Source organism: Aulostomus chinensis, chromosome 5, assembly GCF_037954235.1.
Source record: "Aulostomus chinensis isolate RoL2024-O1b breed Wild chromosome 5, RoL_Achi_v1.0, whole genome shotgun sequence".
NCBI classification, from domain to species: domain Eukaryota; kingdom Metazoa; phylum Chordata; class Actinopteri; order Syngnathiformes; family Aulostomidae; genus Aulostomus; species Aulostomus chinensis.
In genome coordinates, this window is record NC_141324.1 from 7,848,038 (window position 1) to 7,869,684 (window position 21,647).

The window sequence follows — 21,647 nt, forward strand, 5'->3', positions numbered from 1 at the left end:
CAAATTCGTAGGTATATTTGAAACTAGTAAAAGAAAGATTTGCTCCCCACCATGAGGCTGATTTGTTTCCACCAATTCCTGTTGAAAATGTATGAATGTTTATCTTGGGTGCATGCTTTCCACTCTTCTTATTTACTTAAAATGTTTGCAGTTTTTAATGGGCTGGTTGGCTACTCCTACTTGGTTTTTGTGTAAACAATCAAATTTGGTGAGAGCAATTAACCACATCTAGACAATGGGGCAGTTGGGGAACCAGATGGAAGCCCTAAAAGAAGATGAAGGGTAAAAATTGTGAGTAGGTGTAGCAAGATGGATCCTTTTTAACATAGGAGTCCCTTGGCCGAATAACATCAAAAATAGCAACAGTTTTCTGAGCATAGTTAAAGCCTGAAACTGCATGATTACCTGAGCAGATTCCTGCACGGTGTCATAATTCAGCTTTTTTTTGTATCCGACAGTTAAATTGAACTTTTCTCAGTCACAATTTCAATAGATTACAAATTAGGCAATTTAACTTTATAGCCTTTTGGTTTTAGGGACAGTTGTGCCAATTATGCCACTTCTTAATTTCAGATACCTTTCTCTCCTACATGTGTGCTGAGATCTAAGTGACTAGCAAACTGCTATGAATAGTCATGGAGGGGCTGTGTAGCATCGCTTCTTAATACACTTTTTTCCCCAAAAGGGTCTTTGCCTGCATTATTGGACCAGGGTCGTGTAAAACATCCATCCATCCATTTTCTATATTCCACTTATCCGTTAAGGGTTGTGAGGGAACAGGGTCTGAAGCCTATCCCAGCTGACACTGGGTGAGAGGCGGGGTTCACCCTGGACGAGTTGCCAGTCCATTACAGGGCAGTCAGGAGCAATTTGAGGCTTAGTATCTGGTTCAAGGATACTTCAATCTGCTCACTGGGTGGAAGAGGACTGAACCAGCAACTCTCCAGTTGTTGGACGGCCATGCTACCTCCAAGCCATGCTGCTGGCCATTGCATATAACATTCACTATGAATTATTTGACAATTGTGAGATACTTTAACACATCCTGTACCATTCATTGTGCTAAGCTAACTAGCAGTCACCCATTCTCTTTAAACCTCAGCTCCCTAATGCAGCACAGAGGAGGGAAAGGGATCTACTGTATCTTCTTGTTTGGCTCCTGGGAGGACAGCACATTGGTGTATTTCACCCAAAAGTTGCCATGTTCCTTTAAGGGAAGAATGATATGATGGCCTACATACCATACCACCCAAAATAACCTCACATGAAAGGAAAGATGTAGCTGTGCCAATATTCAATATTTCAAATAGAAATGGGCAAAATTTACTGGTGAGTGGAGAAAATGTATACATTTGCTGAGTTCTACATGGACTGGCTATAGCCAGTCCATGTAGAACTCAGAGTGATTCTTTCAAGGACAACAAAGCAAGCCCCCCTCTTACCCAACACATTACACACATCTTTTCAAGCACAAGCTCCCTTTCATACACAGCTACATCCGTCTGCTGCTCCCGTTTTTCTCCTCTCCCTATGAGGCAGCCTAACTGACATCAGACAACCACAAGAGAGAGACGTGTCACTGCTCATTTGCAAGAGATGTATGTCTGCTGTTTCAGTGTATTTGCAAGCAGTTGTGAGACCTACCGTGCCAGTACAAACATATATAAAGATAGTACACTTGGCAGTGTCCTGTAAGAGGCAGATAAACCAAAAAGACATGTACCATCTGAAGGAAAAAAAGAGCAAGGAGCTGAGGCACTGATGGAGATGAACCCCTCCAGAGAATTCCATAGAGGCGATGAGATGTTTGCATCTGCAGCAAACAACGTGTCATTATGTTGGATGGATGTGACAGCCCATACATTTACTGACAAAATGTACTGTAGTATCGCAGAGGTGACTATGATGATTAAATTAATTTTATGTGAATATCAAGGTCAAAAGCTTCTATCACCACCATTTCCACTGCAGCCCCTCTGCACCTTTTATTGATTGCAATGTTTTTGAAATTCTGACTTAGAGACACACCATAGAAATTCACACATACCATCTGTCAGCATTAGAAACTACTTTTTTTTTTACTGTATCTTTGTTTAAGCAATAACTGAATGGATTTTTTATGACACAGTTGGAGTCTTCCTTGGAGGAGTTGTGTAGCCAGAATCTTGCTTCAGTGCTGCAGCTAGTCAATAAAGCTTAGCGCTCAACCATAATATTTACCTGTGAGCTCTTTAATCGATAGGATTTATTTGTTTGGCAGTTGTTGCATTTGTAAAGCAGAACTTTGCTCATACCTGTGAAATTATCTGTCTCATCAGATCTTTTTCTTTTATTTCAGTTTGTTGCCATTTTGAATCATTGTAGCTAAATTTCAGACTGATTGTCAAGGTACAACCAAACATGAACCAGACATGGCTGATTGTCAGCGAAGTTGCATGTGCATCCTAATTGCATAAATCAACCACCCTGCCCAGCTTGTTGATGAAAGAACATAACATGGCAAAATCTATCTTCCATCAAAAATTAATAATCCAGTATGGCTTTGGCCCTGCAATTCTGTTTTTTTCCCTTTTCCCCTCATTTTTCTTCCCAAATGTACACTGCCTCTGTTGCTTACCCTGAGGCTTCTCAGATTTTTCCCTGTTAAAAGGGTTTTCTATGGAGTTTTTCCTCAGTCGATGTGAGGGTCTGAGGGCAGAGGATGTTGTTATGATGCCATGTAAAGCCCTTTGAGACAAACTGTTTGTGAAAACGGGCTCTAAAAATAAAATTGCCTTGCCTCTTCCCAAATTACACATTCCCATATCCAGCTTCCCATCTGCAGACACAGCCAATTGTGTCTTTATGGAAGCCCAACCAAGACAGAGGCAGTACTATGAAATAAACCAGCAGCCCCCCTGTGGCAGGCAACACAATAGGCTGCTTCACTAATGTCAACCGATCACCACCTGGCAGTGAGTTGGCTCCGATGGTGGGAAAGGACGCCAGCCAGACCTGCCAGGCCCGAATGCATTGTAAAGGTCTGCTGGGAATGTCTCCCATCAGAAGGAGTTCCAACTCCTGCCTGTGGGAGAGTTTCAAACATGTTTAGAGGGAGGCAGCGGACATTGATTCCGAGTGGGCCATGTCCCATGCCCCCATTGTTGAGGCAGCTGATTGGAGCTGTGGCTGTAAGGTGGTTGGTGCCTGTCGTGGTGGTAATCCCAGAACCTGTTGGGGGACACCAGTGGTGAGGGATGCCATCAAGTTGAAGAAGGCGTCCTATCGGGCCTTTTTGGCCCATGGGACTCTGGAAATGGCTGCCAGGTACCGGCAGGCCAAGCAGTGTGTAGCTTTGACGGTTGTCAAGGCAAAACAAAACAGACATGGGAGGCATTCAGCAAGGCCATAGAGAAAAACTTCTGGAAGGCTTCGAAGACATTTTGGACCGCCACCACCCACAGCCTCAGGAGGGGGAAGCAGTGCACTGTCAACACCATGTATGGCACGGGTGGTGTACTGCTGACCTCGACTCGAGATGTTGTGGACCGGTGGAGGGAATACTTTGAGGACCTCCTCAATCCCATGACACATCTTCCAATGAGGAAGCAGTGCCTGGGGACTGGTCTTGGTCTTGGTCATTGAACTGTGGACCAGCTCTGTACTCTTGGCAGGGTCCTTGAGGGTGCAAGGGAGGTTTGCCCAACCAGTCTGCATACGTTTTATGGACTTGGAGAAGGCATTTGACCATGTCCCTCGAGGAATCCTGTAGGGGGTATTTCGGGAGTATGGAGTATCAGATTGCCTGATTCAGGCAGTTTTCACCCTGTATGGCCAGTGCCAGAGCTTGGTCCACCAGGGCTGCTCTTTGTCACTGATTCTGTTCAGAAATTTTATGGACACAATCTCTAGGCGCAGCCAGGGTTTGGTGGATTCAGTTTGGTGGCTGCAGGATTGGCTTCAGCTCTCACTGTATCGGTTTGCACCCGAGTGTGACTTCTTTGGTTTGGGGATGAGACCCTGCCCCAGGAGTTCAAGTCCCTTGGGGTCTTGTTCACAAGTGAGGAAAAGATGGATTGTGAGATAAACAGGTGGATTGGTGCGGCATCCACAGCGATGCAGACTCTGCATCGGTCCATCGTCGTGAAGAGGGAACTGAGCCAAAAGGCAAAGCTCTCAATTCCCAGTCAATCTACGTTCCTACCCTCACCTCTGGTTAAGAGTTGTGGGTAATGACCAAAAGGACAATATCACAGATACAAGCAGCCAAAATGAGTTTCCTCTGGAGGGTGGCTGGGTCCTCCCTTTGAGACAGGGTGAGAAGCTCCGCCATCCGGGAGGAGAGCTGCTGCTCCTCCATATCAAGAGGAGTCAGATGAGGTCGCTTGGGCATCTGGTCAGGATGCCCCCAAGACACATCCCTGGGGAGATGTTAAGGGCACATCCAAATGATAAGAGGCCTCAGGGAAGACCCAGGACATGTTGGAAAGACTATGTCTCTCTACTGGCCTGGGAACATCTTGGGATCCCTTGTGAGGAGCTGGATGAAGTAGCTGGGGAGAGGGAAGTCTGAGTTTCTCTGGTTATGCTGCTGCCCCCATGACCCGACCCTGGATAACCGGAAAAAGATGGATGGATGGAGTTGACTAGAATATAAGTGAAATGCCTAAAGGTACCTGCACGGTGGTGCAGGGGTTAGCACTGTCGCCTCACAGCAAGAAGGTTACGAGGTTCGAGTCCTGAACCCACGGTATCTTTCTGTGTGGAGTTTGCATGTTCTCCCCGTGCCTGCGTGGGTTCGCTCTGGTACTCCAGTTTCCTCCCACCATCCAAAGACATGCAATTGGGGACTAGGCTGATTGAAAACTCTAAATTGACCGTATGAATGTGAGTGTGAATGGTTGTTTGTCTTTGTATGTTGGCCCTGCGATGGACTGGCGACCTGTCCAGGGTGAAACCTGCCTCTCGCCCGTTGACGCTGGGATAGGCTCCAGCCCCCCCCCCCCCCGCGACCCTTACTAGTGAGGAATAAGCGTAAGACAATGGATGGATGTCGTCAGAGATGTATAAAAATCAATATTTCAAGAGGGCTCCCACAGGAAGTGAACCAAAGCAACTAGAATAAGAGCACTTGGGCTCAGACAATATTGACAATTGACAATGTGGAAGGTTCTCTGGGGTTTGGTGAAATGGTTCTGGATTTACAGCACACAGAAATAGCACGCTGCAGCAATTACAAGGGTAAAAATCCAGGATCCCCAGGTGCATCTTTATAGATGGTCTGAATGGAGGAATCAGACCGTGCTGGATTTTAAAGCATCTTGGAAACAGGAAAATGCCCAGATTCACGAAACGAAATATGGACATCTTGAAATAAGGACGTTTAAATATTCTTCACTGGGACTGATAACCACACATAGACTGGATCAACTGGATCTGAAATTGAATCCTTTCCAAATTTACTTCTGTCCTCTAATCCTCTTCAGCTTTGTGCAACTGTAATTTTGAACTTTTTTTGTCTAATTTTGCAGCTGGAAACTAATATTGTACAATATGCATTGGCAATCATGCATTAGTTGGATAATTTTTTGTTACTTTATTTAAAAGGCTGTTTTTTTTTGTAAATTTAACTGTACGGAGTCTTGTTGAAGAAAACATTCTCCTGCAGCCCCACATAAACATTTTGCTCCCTTAGCAACTCCCTGTCACCTCTGCCACAGGCAGTAAAGACAGCAAACAGACAGAATAGGCCAGTAATCACACAAAGCACACTTCCATTGTTCTCTGGGAGAATGTGTACTCAGACACCTTTGTCCACTCAAACCTACAGAAAACTCATCAATATTGACTTTATCCCTGTAATTAAGGCCTGAGCCTGAAGGTACTTAAGGCGAAGACCCTCTTATGTTTGCTCGGCAGATCAACACATTAGCAGCACTAAAAACACACACTAAACAGTGTCCCAGCCCCCCCTAAACCCACGAGGCAGCTCAGCCAGACGGCCCAGAGCCGGTTTTCACGTACACACCCATTCAAAACCTGGTACTAGACTGTTCTTGCTGTCAATGAGCGTGCGCAATATGAGCATTATGAGCATAACGTGCATAATCTAATTTCACCCTCTGAACATGCATGAAATTTGCTGAAATTCGGCACAATTGTCCGGTCTGGCTAAACATTCACTAATCAAAAATAAAAACACCACAAAAGTCTATAGCGCCACCTAGGGAGCCACACAACAAAAAGATAATTTCTTATAATTTAGAGCGCTATAACTCCTCCCACGAAAGTCACACAAACATGGGACCAACATTGTTGGACTTGTGTCATCAAGACGAACAATTCATACACTCTGACCCCTCACCTAACTACAATAGAATGTCCACAAATTGGACAAAACTTTCAAAATCAGGACTTTTTTTACTCCCCAAACAAAATCTATCTCCTCCTAGGCCATTAATGCTATCGCTTCCAAACTTTCACACATTACTCTCCCAACTGTGCTGATTAAAAGTAATTAAAAGTTTTTATATGAATTACTGGGTTCCCATTTTACAAGCCGTCAAAGTGGGGGAGACACGTTTCACCTTACGATGGAAGTCTATGGGGAGACCGTGTCCTCTCAGGGTACATACTGTCAAACAAATGCTTCTCTCGTCTACACCATACATCCCACAGCTTTTAAAAACACACCACTGCATTCCTGACAAAAATCCCTACAAAAATATGGTATTATGTGTTACTTTTGACCAACGTATGCCGACTTCTTCCTCTTGTCCACACTTCTGGTGCTCTTCCTGGTGCTCCTCCTCTCTCTCCACTCTAGCACAGATCAGAGACAGAGCAGTGGGGGAGGGGTTCTTAAAGGGCCAGCTCTCAGCTCTGCTCTCACTCTAGCACAGATCAAAGACAGAGCAGTGGGGGAGGGGTTCTTAAAGGGCCAGCTCTCAGCTCTGCTCTCACTCTAGCACAGATCAGAGACAGAGCAGTGGGGGAGGGGTTCTTAAAGGGCCAGCTCTCAACTCTGCTCTCCACTCTAGCACAGATCAAAGACAGAGCAGTGGGGAGGGGTTCTTAAAGGGCCAGCTCTCAGCTCTGCTCTCACTCTAGCACAGATCAAAGACAGAGCAGTGGGGGAGGGGTTCTTAAAGGGCCAGCTCTCAGCACTGCTCTCACTCTAGCACAGATCAAAGACAGAGCAGTGGGGGAGGGGTTCTTAAAGGGCCAGCTCTCAGCTCTGCTCTCACTCCAGCACAGATCAGAGACAGAGCAGTGGGGGAGGGGTTCTTAAAGGGCCAGCTCTCAGCTCTGCTCTCACTCTAGCACAGATCAAAGACAGAGCAGTGGGGGAGGGGTTCTTAAAGGGCCAGCTCTCAGCTCTGCTCTCACTCTCTGATCAGACTCAGGCTTCTAACTCCTCAACTACAAGGCCCAGGGATTTGACCAAGACACCGTTGGATTGGGGCTGGCGTCAACGACGCGGCCAAAGGGGGGCCGCGGGGGTTCAGGCCCTAACAACGCTGCTTGCAGCTTTAATTATATTCTACCTTTTCATTTTTTTCAGTTTTTTTTTGCGTTTTCTACTTGAAAAAGCTCAGGAAATACTAAAATGATGGTGCACACATTTCAAATCTCTGTTCATTTTTATGAATCACATCCGGCAGATGTAAACAGACCACTCCCCAAGCCCTGCTCACACCTCTTCATTCATGCCCAACATGTGCAGATTCCACTTGAAATCCACTGGGTCCTTGAGACAAACAGAGGACGCTCATTTGTCACTGGTGACTCTTAGTATGTCGCCATACATCTTGACTATAAGAATTATGTTGCAAAAAAAGAAGGCACCTAGTTAAAAATAAAAGTTTATCTTAATACTGCAGATTTGGAAATTTAAGACAGCTTTTTTGGGAGATTATTTGCACGAGCTCTGATAAAGCCATGCTCAAAACAAAACTCTGACTGACCATTAAGATGAATAACATGAGCAGTGCTTCTGAGATGGGATGTACAACACGGACTGTCTAACATACTGTATATGCCCCCAATTGGTCCAAATTACATTGTATGAGCATGAGTCCAAAATTTGCATACATTTCAATTATGGCAGCAGAAACAGGAGGGAGTTCATGTTATGGTCATTTACATTCCTACACTGATGGTTTCCATTTTAGCTGCTTTAAAAAATGCTGTTCTTATTTTGGACTTTGGGAGGTATGTTCAATAACTGTACGTCAAAAGCACAAATCAACCTTCTTATGGTTGATGATGCATGAATAAGACAGGAGAGGAAATGTCACTGTTTGTGTACTGCAATACAGAGCATAAAAGGATTACAAAGTATAATATTAACTTTGAATTTAAAAAAGGAAAAAATACACTTTGTACAAGGTAAAATACTAGTATTTCTCGTAAAAATGCTGCTTCAACTTCAGTTTATGGAAAAACAAAGCATAACAGGCCTGCTATGTTGCTAAACTATGATTAACAGGAGAAGGTTGGGAACTGTCAATTGTGAGTGTGTGCATGTGTTTGTGTGTGTTTTGCAGTAGCATAGCAGGTCAGTGTCCATCCATACATCGCACCTACCCTCCGCACTGATTTCACGGGAGCGCACTAGGTCACTCTTGTTGCCCACCAGGATAATGGGTGTGTGAGGCTGGGACTCCCTGAGGAGGAGGCGAAGCTGTGCAGTACGGTGGAAACTTCGCCTGTCAGTCACTGAGAAGACCAGGATACACACATCACACTGCAGAGTGGACAGGTCCTGGGGATACAAACACACACACATGCATTAACAATACAATGGCCCAACAGAGAAGATGAATATTGCATAATTAAAGAAGATAGACAGCTGAATAGGGTGGAATGTCCTGTACAAGTAAGACACACACATTTCTGTCATGCCATCAACTTAATTGACAGTTTGTCCTTGACCAACATCTGCTTGTTGGGACTCTGCCAACAAAAGGACATCACTGCTGGTGTTGAAGTTTGTATCGCTGTCCCAAGACGGGACGCAGACGAGGCTCAACTTGACTGGAAGCACGTCACACTTCACTTTGAATCTCCTGACCCTTTTAACAGGGACCACTGGCTGTCACAGAGGCTCAATTAGCTCGAGTGGTTCTAGCAGAAACAGCAGCTTGGAAGTGCCTGAGACCATCTTTGTCCCCACTCGGTCTCTGATTCACTCAGCCATATTTGCATGTATCAGAGGTACTTCACATCATGGTAAGTTTAAGGTATTCCTCAGTTTGTGTTTCCTCATTTTATAGAATGCAAACTTGCGGTATTTCTCACATCATCAATATTTAGATTTATACTAGAATGAACAAATGATAAACGCGAAAGGTGTTGTTGGTGGTATTTAACCCACAGATATTAATGACAAACGTGTAATTCCTCTCCCTTTCAAATAATGTTTTAGCATCTCTCAGCTCACTTTGTGCCTTATATCCAGTAACTGCACCATCTGATTCATTCTGAACATCACCTCTGCTTAGCACCAGAGGCAAAAAAAGGGAGAGTGAATGCATCACCTTTGTCACACTACAGGATGTTCTCATCTCAGTCAACTTTAAGAATGAGGGAGACCTCATATCCACTTATAAAATACCAGCAGATTATTTAATCAAGACACAGGACCACAGACATGTTTTTTTTGTAATGTCCATCCATTCATCCATCCATTTTCTACCATTTATCCTGTTAAGGATCGCGGGGGGGGGGGGGTGGAGCCTATCCCAGCTGCATTCATGTGAAAGGTGGGGTTCACCCTAGACAGACAGACTGCCATTCCATGGCAGGGCCAGCACATAGAGACAGACAACCATTCACACTCACAGTCACGCCTACGGTCAATTTAGAGTCTGGATTAACCTGGTCCCCTCTTGATGTCTTTGGACTGTGGGAGGACGACACCTGAAGACACTTTACAAGGGAAAAACAAATACCCAAAAGAGTACATGTGATAAATGTACTTGTAGGCCATAGACCTTGGTGAACAGGTGAGGTTTAAACATGGATTAATACAGAGGAACTATTGTTCCCTCATGATTGGTACAGTTGGTACAACAGCTCAGTATTGGCACTGTATCACACAATGCACATGCATTGTGGATATTATTTCTCCCCAAACATTCTCAGCAACAACATTAAGAATTTAGAAGACAGTGACAGCGTCAGCGCTTTTCTAAGTGAAAGCGTTGAGATATCTTTGAGCAAAATACTGAGCCTCCAATTGCTCCTGTTGACACTGGTCACATGCGCCTTCACATCAGTGTGTGAGTGTGTATTTGTGAATGGGTGAATGATTTAACAATGTAAAGTTCTTTGGGTACCTCTAAGGTAGCATGCTGTATAAGTACAACCCATTTACAGTCTATTTGCAATTTACAACACCTCCAGACCACATTCACAGAGAACATAAACCCAAGACAGGAAAAACTGTGCTTTTTTGACAACAGCTGCCATTTTGGAATGAGTAAGTAAGCTTGCTAACTAGCCACTATTTCTTAATTTTGCCTGTCTGTTGACTATGCTAACATTTACACAGTGGGAAAGAATAGCACTATCAAAGAAGGTGGTCCCACCCAGTGGGTCTCAACTGAAGCTCCAAAATCTCTTGGGAGAATTATGTTTCAACAAATTCAATTTTATTTTGATGCAAATGGTTTAAACACAGATTATCAACATGCCTACAGGCCTGGACATTCTACATGTACTGCATTAACACAGATGACTGATGACTGGCAATGTGATATTGATAAGGGAAGATTGGTGGGTGCTATTTTACTTGATTATAGTGCGGCATTTGATTTGATTGATCATCCTTTACTATTAGAAAAGCTTAAACAATATGGTTTCACTCTAACTGCATTAAAATGGATGGAGAGTTATTTAAGTAACAGAAAGCAAACCGTTTTCTTTAATGGTAGCTTTTCGAATGTTAGTCCTGTTAACTCTGGGGTCCCTCAGGGAAGTTGCCTTGGGCCTTTATTGTTTTCAGTTTTTATTATTGATTTACCTTTAGTACTACATAAAGCTCAAATTTCAATGTATGCTGATGACTCAACTATATATATTTCAGGAACTACTACAGATGAGATAAATTCCATTTTAGAATATGAACTAAACTCAATAGTAGAGTGGGTGAATAGAAATAAACTTGTACTGGTAAAACAAAGTCTATACTAATGGGGACAAGGTACCAGATGAGATCTGAACCAAAATAAAATCTAAATTTTATTTATTTATCTTGGTTTTAATTATTTCAATATTCTTGTATTTTGTTCTTTTCTTCTGTATTCTTGAATTGTTTTTGTTTTTAATTATTATTTTCAATACTCTGTATCGGGAAAAATAAATAACAATAACAAAAATAATAATGATAATAATAATAATAATGGAGCTATGTAAACCCTTTCCTCATTTTTTTATGTTGATATGATGATGATGACAATGTAATTGCAATTGTATCTATTATCCTTTGTAAGTGAGCCATTGTCTGTCTGTATTGTCTTGTGTTGTATGAATGATGTACTGTTTTGTGTACTGGACCCCAGGAAGAATAGCCACACTTCTAAGCAAGTGCTAATGGGGATCCATTATAAAGTAAAGTAAAACAAGAGTCTGGCAAGGCAAGAGGTAAAAAAACTAGGCTATGGCTTTATTTCATTTTTTTTTCTCTTTTCTTTTTTTTCATGCTTTAATTAATACTTCAAAGTGTTTATAAAATAAAATAGTGGAAGGGTTTTCTCCTAATGATTTAAATATAATTATTAATTAGGAATTGTGTGTACCAACTTTTTTTTAAAATCTTTTTCTTTGTTTTCATTTATTTATGTGTTTATAGGAGAGTGTGTTAGCATGAACATAACCTATGGGGTCTTTAGTTTATGGGAGCGAGGGAGCGACTTGTTGGTTAGGGACTGTGTTTCACGGGAGGGATCATGGATTTCACCGCTGTCCTGGCGTCGTGGATTGCTACGGTTCTTGTCTGGCTTTGTAGGCCTTGTCCATTCAGTATCACGTGTCTTAGTTTAAGGGTAACAAGTTTTTTTTTTCCTTTTTTTGATGTGATTCTAGGGATTTCTAGGGTCATGTGTGTGTTTTTTTTCTCTTTTCTTTTCTTTTCTTTTTTTTCTTCTTGTGGGATTGTCCTTGCATCAATGGGGTTTTCAACTGGAACATTACAAGTTATAGTGTACCCGATAAGCAGAATATAATCAGAAGACTAAGTAGCCTACTTATTCATTTTTTATTTTTGTAATTGTCATATAAGGTAATGAGTTCAACTAAGATAATTTCAATTAATGTTAAAGGGGTAAATCCTGCTATAAAGCGTAAGAAAATTTTCACATGGCTCAAAAAGGAAAAGGCAGATATCGCTTTGCTGCAGGAGACCCATTTGACAGACATAGAACATGAGAAGCTTAAAAGAGCCTGGTTTATATCTGGTTTAAGATAGGGCAGGATGTTCTTAAAACAGCATTATATGCAGATGATGTTTTACTTTTTGTTTCACTTCCAGAAAGATCTATTCCTGCCATTCTGACTAGGCAAGGCAAGGCAAGGCAATGCAATTTTATTTGTAGAACCCGTTTTCACCAACAGTTTGTCTCAAAGGGCTTCACATGGCATCATAACAACATCCTATGTCCTTAGACCCTCACATCGACTGAGGAAAAACTCTATAGAAAACCCTTTTAACAGGGAAAAATCTGAGAAACCCCAGGGTGAGGAGGGGAGGAGGATCCCTCACCAGGAGGGACAGACGTGCAGTAGATGTTGCTACAGACAAGAAAACAGTTTACAATGCAAAATGTGGGAAACACGGAAATGTTAACTATACTATAATCGAGTCATTCGGACTGGAGTCAGGTTATAAGGTTAATTTGAATAAATCAGTTGCAATGCCACTAGGGGGTGTTACAGAGCCATCTTCTTTCACTAATTTTCCTTTCAGATGGTCCACAGCAGGTTTTTCTTATTTAGGAATAACAGTCTCTACTAATTTGAAAGATCTGTTTAAGTTTTATCCCCTACAATTACACCGGCCTGCGCTCCCCTTCCATGAACCAGTCTACCATCCAGTCCCCCATCAAGCTGGCTTGCTCTCCCTGCCTCCCCTCCCATGAACCAGTCTACCATCCAGTCCCCCATCAAGCTGGCTTGCTCTCCCTGCCTCCCCTACCAGAAGCTTCCTTCTTCAACTGTTATTAACATTTGCATGTTTCCTCCATTCTGTGTTATAAACTGTTTTCTTGTCTGTACCAACATCTACTGCACGTCTGTCCCTCCTGGTGAGGGATCCTCCTCCCCTCCTCACCCTGAGGTTTCTCAGATTTTTCCTCATTAAAAGGGTTTTCTATGGAGTTTCTCCTCAGTCGATGTGAGGCTCTGAGGACAGAGGATGTTGTTATGATGCCATGGGAGGCCCTGGAGACAAACTGTTGGTGAAAACGGGCTATACAAATAAAATTGCCTTGCCTTGCCTTAAATTTTCTTCCAGTTTTGAAAAAAATTCAAGGTGATATGAACAGGTGGGTGGATCTTCCTATTTCCTGGATTGGAAGAGTAAATTTAATCAAGATGGATATCCTTCCACGTCTTCTTCATCCAATGCAAATGCTCCCTTTATTGATCACGAGACAGATAGTCAAGAGTATACAGAAAGATCTTAGTCAGTTCATTTGGCAAGGTAAAAGACCCAGATTAAAAATGAAGACATGAGAGCTTCCCATAGAGCAGGGGTGGGCAATCATGTGCCATGGAGGGCCGTGTGGATGCAGGTTCCTTCCAACCAAACACTTTAACAGGTGATTCCACTGATTAACACACCTTCAGCCACAGAAGAGTGTTAATCAGTGGAATCACCTGTTAAAGTGTTTGGTTGGAAGGAAAACCTGCATACACACGGCCCTCCATGGCACATGGTTGCCCACCCCTGCATAGATCAAGGAGGGTTAGGACTCCCTAATATTTTGTTTTACAACTGGTCTTGTCACGCACGTATTATATCTGACTGGATACATAACTATCTTAAAGGACTACAGAATCATATGGATGAATGGTGCTGTTCACCTTCTAATCTCCTTAGTTTATTAACATGTGATAAAAAAAACAACTGACAACCAACCTCAGAAATAATCCAGTTTTATACAATACTGTGAAGGTATGGCGAGAGATGATGGCTTATACAGGGAGGAAAGGGTTTTCATCGTCTTTGACTCCTATAATTGGGAATAAGGCTTCGATAGCAAGGTTCTTGATCTTTGGCACAAGAAGGGCATCAGAATCATTGGTGACCTGTACTCAGAAAACTCATTAATGTCTTTTACACAGATTCAAGCTCAGTTTGATATTCCACGTATACACTTTTTTTGTTTTCTTGCAGATTCGTCACTTTATTCAAACAAATATTGTGCTGCCCCCTGGTGGCCCAGTGGAATGTTTCACAGAATTCACTAAAACTAAAGGATTTATTTCATATTTTTACCACACATTTGAATCCTGGAATGATCATAATATCAATCATGTTCAGACACTATGGGAGAGAGATCTGGGGATTAAGTATGAAGCAGATGACTGGACTGAGTGCATCCTTTTTTGTCATGATACTTATGGCTGCAACAAATTCAAGGAAACTCCATATAAAATTTTGCATAGAAAACATAGAACACCTTATATTCTAAATAAATTTGACTCTAACCACTCCCCTCTGTCAGAAATGCAAAATAGAAACAGGTACTTACTTACATACATTGGATGTGGCAGTGTCCCTCTATTTCTGAATTCCTGTCATCAGTGACCAAAGACGTAAATTTGATTTTAAAAACCAGGATTGTAAAAACTCCAGGTCTATTTCTCCTTAATCCGCTTGATAGGAATCTGTCTCTTAACAATTCTCATTATTTGCTCTTCAAAAAATTGTTGTTGTTTTTTTGGCGAGAAAATGCATACTTTTCAATTGGATCATGGACTATCCTCCTACAGTTTGTCAGTGGTACCAGGAAATATTTAGGGTACTGCCAATGGAGAGACTTTGTGCTAGAGCAAAGGGTAGCCAAGTTATATTCAATGAGCTGTGGAAACCATTATTCAGACATGTACCAGATGATCTTGTCACCCTTTCACAGAGGGATATGCCTGCCTCATGATAAACTCTCAGTATGTGTTCTCCTTTTTTTTGTTTGTTTTTCTAACTGTTTTCATAGTTTTGGATATGAACTGTAAGGGCCAATTTATGAGTGTTCATTACAAGTGTACTGAGGTTATAGTCCTTGAGTCCCTGACTATTTTTGTGATGTCTCTAGTGACTGATGTATGCTGTATAAAAAGGGAACTATTATCGCTGTGTTGTGAGAGTTAACCTCATGGGTGGGACAAGTCAAGGGGACAGGAGGAATATGTGTGTCATTATTGTCTTTTTTGTTGTTGCTGTTGGTGAAGAAAAGAATGGAGCATTGCTGGTTGATCTATTTTCTGTGGTACTCAACTGTATGTATCGGCAATATTCCTGAATAAAAAAAAAGACAAAAAACTTGCCACACTGCACATTTTTGGAAGTAGTTTGATCAATTTAATTTGTCCTTTTCTCAACACCAGGTGGTGTTTTGTCAAGATGTTTTATTTCACCCTGTTTTGTAGTTTTATTGTGTTTGAAGGTATTTGGATAATTTACAGTTGTGTTGTCGTAACTGGTGTCATCATCTGCCTTTCGAGGACAGAATCTGTGTGTGTGTGTGTGTGTGTGTGTGTGTGTGTGTGTGTGTGTGTGTGTGTGTGTGTGTGTGTGTGTCTGGAACACCGGGTGCATGGTGAGTACTCTTTCCTAGTGAGTTGGTGAGGGTTCTCAGTCATCCAGCTCATGGTAGTCTAAGAGTTAGGCGTAGGGAACTGGACTTCTTTTTTGTGTAGAGGACTTTCACCTCCTATCTAAGAGGCTTCTTCAGTTCTGAAGGAAAGTGAGAAAATCCAGGTTTTTAACCACTTGGGGAATCAACTAACAACCTGTGGATATCCTAACTAGACCTTTGTCAAATCAAGGAAAAGAACCAGGGAAGAACCACAAGCATCAATGTCCTGTACATTGGTGAGACTAAACATTCAGTCCACAAACGCATGGCACAACACAGGAGAGTCAAGGACTCAGCTGTGCACATGCACCTGAACGAAAGGTGCCATTCATGTGAGGATGTCAATGTCCACATTCTGGACAGAGAGGAGAGATGGTTTGAGAGAGGTGTCAAGGAGGCCATCTATGTTCATGTCGAGAGACCCTCGCTGAACAGAGGTGGGGGTCTACCGCATCAGTTATCAGCCACATACACTGCTCCTTTGAAATCCCTCACCAGGAGATTTAACCACCATCCCCATCAAAACCCGGATGACTGCAGTCCCGGGGTGGGGGTAAATGACTCTTGACGGGCCACTCACCTGACCCTTTGTGATTCAGATGGCTCACAGGCTGACGAGGTGGTTAAATACCTGGATTTCCTCACCTTGCTTCAGAATTGAAGAAGCCTCATGGATACGAGGTGAAATGTCTTCTACTCCAAAACACAAGTCCAGTTTCCTACACCTAACTCTTCGTCTTTCCCAGTGAGAATTCTCCTCTTCACCATTACGTGATTGAAACCTTGCTCATAATTAGCACTTTTAACCTTGCGCGGTGGAATCAAAAATTTTTTTTTACACTTATTTGCATGGTTAACTTCCATTTTTAATAAATCTGCAATTTTAGGTCTTATAATAGGATTTTCAAAAATAAGCACATTTAGTAATGGGGGGGGGGGGGCCTTATCTCTTCCCATCTATATGAGTTTTGAAATCTGTGTCCTAAATTGTATTCAGTGGTAGGGGCTCAGTTACACAAGTATCACCCATGCCTGAGCAAATGTGTGTTTTCTCTGAGGCTGATGTTGCCTGGTGTAGTTATGTTACATCCTTTAGATAGACTAGCTATCGTTTTAGGCCTATATCCAATAAGTGTTTTTCATGCAGTAAAGCAGTTTGTTCCTGTAGTCTTTACTTTTTACACTCAAACTCAAGCTCAAACCTCTCTGACTTGACCTAATGAGCTTGTGTAAAATTGTTACAATTCAGTTTCAGGGGCATCTAGACTCATCCACTTTGTCTCACAATTTGTAATATTTGTAGTACTCCCTAAGGCCACCAACACTGGTGACAGAATCAATATCAAGTTATGGTGTTCCACCAGATAAACAAATCTCCCTGCACTGCATATTGTCTACATGTGCCCCGTCGCCCTACATCCACAGTCCTGGAGGTAAATCTGTGCCATCAAGAGATTCCAACGCCTGAAAAATTCACATCCTCTCAAGTGGACAAGCTCTATCAGATCAGACCCTGGAGCTGGAAATTCATGGGCAGTGCCTTGGCTCTCTGCTCCATGGAGCACAGGAAAAGCCATGAAGAGAGAAGGGGAGCGGAGGAAGGCACTGGTGTGGAAGCTGGCTTCGCCACCTGTCAGTGTCTCGATAAGGGACGAGGAAAAACAGACACAACAAAAGAAAGAAGAAAATGGAGAGACTAAGATGCTAATCTTTTTAGCCAAACAAGTCCAAACAGAGTTGATATCGATTAGGTGCCTAAGCCAAATAAACACGTGACCAAATTAACTGTGCCAAACGAAGGTAGAATAACTCAGGACATTGCCAACTCTCTCTCCCTCCCTCCCTCTCTCTCTCTCTCTATGCTCTCATTCTTTCTTTCAACGAAGCAGCTCCTCCCCTCACAAAGAGCAGGCCATCTGTCAACTACCCCCTGATTCACACATATTCAAACAAGAACTACCACAATGTCTAGGGCTCCACAGAAAAATATCCAAATCATTCAAAAATAAAAAAACGGATGACTGATCATTCAGGAAGTATTCATTTTAAACTTGCTCAGACGTTAGCATCCCCATTGGTTCCCTCAACCAACTGTTAATGGGATTTTGACATAGAATGTTGGATTATTGTTTAATATGAGATTTACATGTTTTGTTTCCAAAGATAATCCTCACAAATGAGCACCAGTTTTATGTTTTCTTAAGTCTAGTGTATGTAGTTTGAAGTCCAAATCAAACATATACATTGATGAACCACACCCGGCACACATGACGTCAACTTCACCACAACCAGCTTCTTTCGTTTTTGGCACGATGACGTGCATCAACAGCCTCTTTGGTCTCATTTAGCCACTTCCTTTTTACTGCTGTCACTGCTGCCTGAAATAAATCCATCCATCCATCAATCCATTTTTTTCAGCTTATTCCTGTTAAGGGTCACGGGGGGGGGGGTGGAGCCTATCCCAGCGGCTACAGGCGAGAGGCGGGGTTCACCCTGGACAGGTCGCCAGTCCATCACAGGGCCAACACATATAGACAGACAACCAATGACTCACAGTCATTTTAGAGTATCCAATCAGCCTAGTCCCCATATGCATGCCTGGACTGTGGGAAGAAGCCGGAGTAGCGGAGAAAACACAGGGAGAACACGCAGACACAGAAAGACGCCGTGCCCGAGCCGGGACTCGAACCCAGAACCTTCTTGCTGTGAGGCGACAGTGCTGTCCACTGCACCACCATGCAGCCTGCTGCCTGAAATGTACCTAAAATCTTGACATATCACACAGCATAGCAATGCTTTGTGACCATGTAGTGTAACAACAGTTCAGGCTGAGATTGACAACCTAATTCTACTCGGATGATAAAAGCTCACGGCTGAAATACTGGAGCCTAATTTGTATGCAAATCTACATGAGAATGTCAGCACAGACCTGCAATTAAAAATAAATAATGTAAAATTTTAAATAACGGAAAATTTTTGGTGTGGGCCACATCATGGAAAGTCTCTTTCAAATAGCCGATGTTGTCTCACATCATTCGTAACTCTTCATTACAATATATCTGGTGCTTAAAGAATTGATACATTAATAAGCACATCCCACCAACACTTTAGAGTGAGGATTCCTTAAATTTAGTCAGTAGAAAATTGTACCACTGAGATACTTTACACCACAAAAATATTCATTGTAATGTAAAAAATATGGGCAGCTCGGTGGTGCAGTGGTCCTCACTGTTGCCTCATAGCAAGAAGCTTCAGGGTTGGAGCCCTGCCTGGAGCACGGGGTCTTTCTGAGTGAGTCTCCATGTTCTCCCTGTTCCTGCTGGGTTCTCTCTGGTACTCCAGCTTCCTCCACAGTCCAAAGACATCAAGAGGGGACCAGGTTAATCCAGACTCTGAATCGACAGTAGGCGTGGCTGTGAGTGTGAATGGTTGTCTGTCTATGTGTGCTGGCCCTGCCGTGGACTGGAACCCCAACCTCTCGTCCGATGTCAGCTGGGATAGGCTCCATCCCCCTGCGAACCTTAACAGGATAAGCGGTGGAAATGGATGGATGGACGGATGGAAAAAAGATGCAGTAGCACTCCTAGGAAGTTAAACATTTAGGCCGGAGGTGTTTACTGCTAAATAAAGTGGAGTATTTAAGAGGGTTATTTAGGAATAACCCTTGAGTCTATTTAGGATTAAACTGTAATTTATTTGGTCATTACAGAGGATTTTGTGAGAAAACACTGGAGTTTATCTAGGAGTAAGCTGGAGTTTGTTTTGTTTATTTTGGAGAATGATGCAGCCATAACACTGGAGTTTATTTAGAATTTAACTGTAGTTTATTAAGGAGGATTATTTAGAGAAAGGGGCGACATGGCTCTGAGGTACAGTGGCCATATAGCAACCAAGGGGTATCTGGTTTGATCCTCACGTCCCCTGGTGACCACGTCAAAGTATCCTTGATCAAGGTACTGAGCCCCTTGCTGCTCCGGATGAACCTGCAATGGACTGGTGACCCTTCCTGGGTGAACCACACCTCTCATCCAGTGTCAGCTGGGATAGGTTGCAGCCCCCCCATCCCCCACCCCCCCTGCGACCATTAACTGATAAGCGGTACAGAAAATGGATGGATGGTTGGGTGGATGGATGGATGGATTATTACGACTCAACAGAGTTTATTTAGGAAGATTATTTATGAATGTACTGGAGTTTATTCCAAAATAAATTCCAGCACATTCAGAACTCTGCAGGTCCCCTGCTAACTCACTCTTGGTCCTGTAACCATGTCCTCCAGAACCTCTCCTGGCTCCCTGTCCATCAGTGAATCCAGTTCAAGGCCTTTCTGCTCACCCACAAAGCCCTCAATTACCAGGTCTGCCTCCTATGTCACTGACCTGCTCCATGAGCAAGCACCAAACACTGGGTGACAGAGCCTTCTCCCTCTCCCTGGGGAATATTATTCATTTATGATCATCATTCCACATTCGTATGCTTGTTTTGCCTGTCTCTGACCATAATTGTATTCCTGTTTTAGGCCTTTGTTCTTTGTTTAATTTATGTAAAGCTTTTTTAGTTCCTTGAGAAGCCCTCTATAAATGAAATATTATTATTATGATTATGATTACTTTTGCAATGCAATGACGATTATGCCAAAATATGCCAGCAATAAGCAACCAGCCATGCTGAAATCTTGGTTGCTGCTGCTGCAGTCTGTTCCGTCGAGGGGGACAATTGTTCAGGCGTTCAAACACGGTGATAAACGTCGCTCTCAAAATGGAAGGCTCACAGTAGAGAAGGACTGCTCTTTCACAAACTGGGATTTTTAAGAATGCTTTTCCCCACAACTTCCGGTTTCTGGTGCAGATGCAGACAACATAGAGTCATATAATAAACCCTGATACAAAGCATGGATTGTAACTATTTTTATGCAACACTACATGTCTTCTATTGATGCTCTATCTTTTTAAAAAAAAAAAGATTATGCTTTAAGCCCGCCTGTACAGTAGGTGAGAGAGAAGCTGCAGCTGGATTGTAAAAGCTTTCAGTGAGGTTATGGTGGAAAAAAGTGGATTTAGCTGTTAATATAGCACTTATATGGAAATGACTTTCATATGTTTTGTTCAGGCTGAAATAATTCCTGCTGCACTGTGATTGCTAAATAGAGGATGGGGCAAAGCAGGATATATTTTTGTGTTCAATGAAAATAAAAATGTGATTTAAAAACAGTACACAAAAGCATATCAGCAGCATACACAAGCACACACACCTGAGAACCAGACACCGCCTCAGCAGCTATTAACGATGAGGACAGCGACTCACTTATCTGACATCATTTGCATGACACACTGTGATTTGATGGCACTCCAACTACTATTCCTTCAAGAAAAAGGCAAAAAACAAACAAAAACAAAGCAACAACACAGCATTTGACCCTATTTTGAGCATGTGTCTTTGTGTGCATTCCTCATTATCTAACATACGTACTGTCAGGAACAAAGAGCCTGAACTTGCCATCTATTGGTTCATAAGTCATTTGATATACATACACAAAGAACAAAGCAGCTTACAGTCTTCACATGGAAACAAAAGGTCAGATACATCGCCACCTGCTTACCCAAACATGCACAGATAAATACACAGATGATCCTGCAGCCATTTTGCTTGTTCAGAAGCAAACATATGCACTTTGCTCACGTCTGCCCATTTCTCTGGTGTTCTATCTGTCTGTCTGAGTGCTTGTCAGAGCAAAATGAAGAGCAGGCAGATCGATAAAGAAGCAACAGTAACAGGGAAGGTAAATGGAAGAAAGACATGAAAAGG

At 42.6% G+C, this 21,647-nt stretch overlaps 1 protein-coding gene across 2 annotated transcripts in view; it reads right to left on the reverse strand.

Annotated features, from left to right (window-relative positions):
* The window catches only part of rem2 (RAS (RAD and GEM)-like GTP binding 2), a 41,836-nt gene that overhangs the window by 7,678 nt on the left and 12,511 nt on the right, over window positions 1-21,647 (reverse strand). For both annotated transcript variants that reach the window (XM_086202858.1, XM_086202857.1), the window contains exon 4: window positions 8,569-8,746. In XM_086202858.1, coding sequence (XP_086058984.1) covers window positions 8,569-8,746 — 178 coding nt within the window. The remainder of the gene's footprint in view (window positions 1-8,568; window positions 8,747-21,647) is intronic.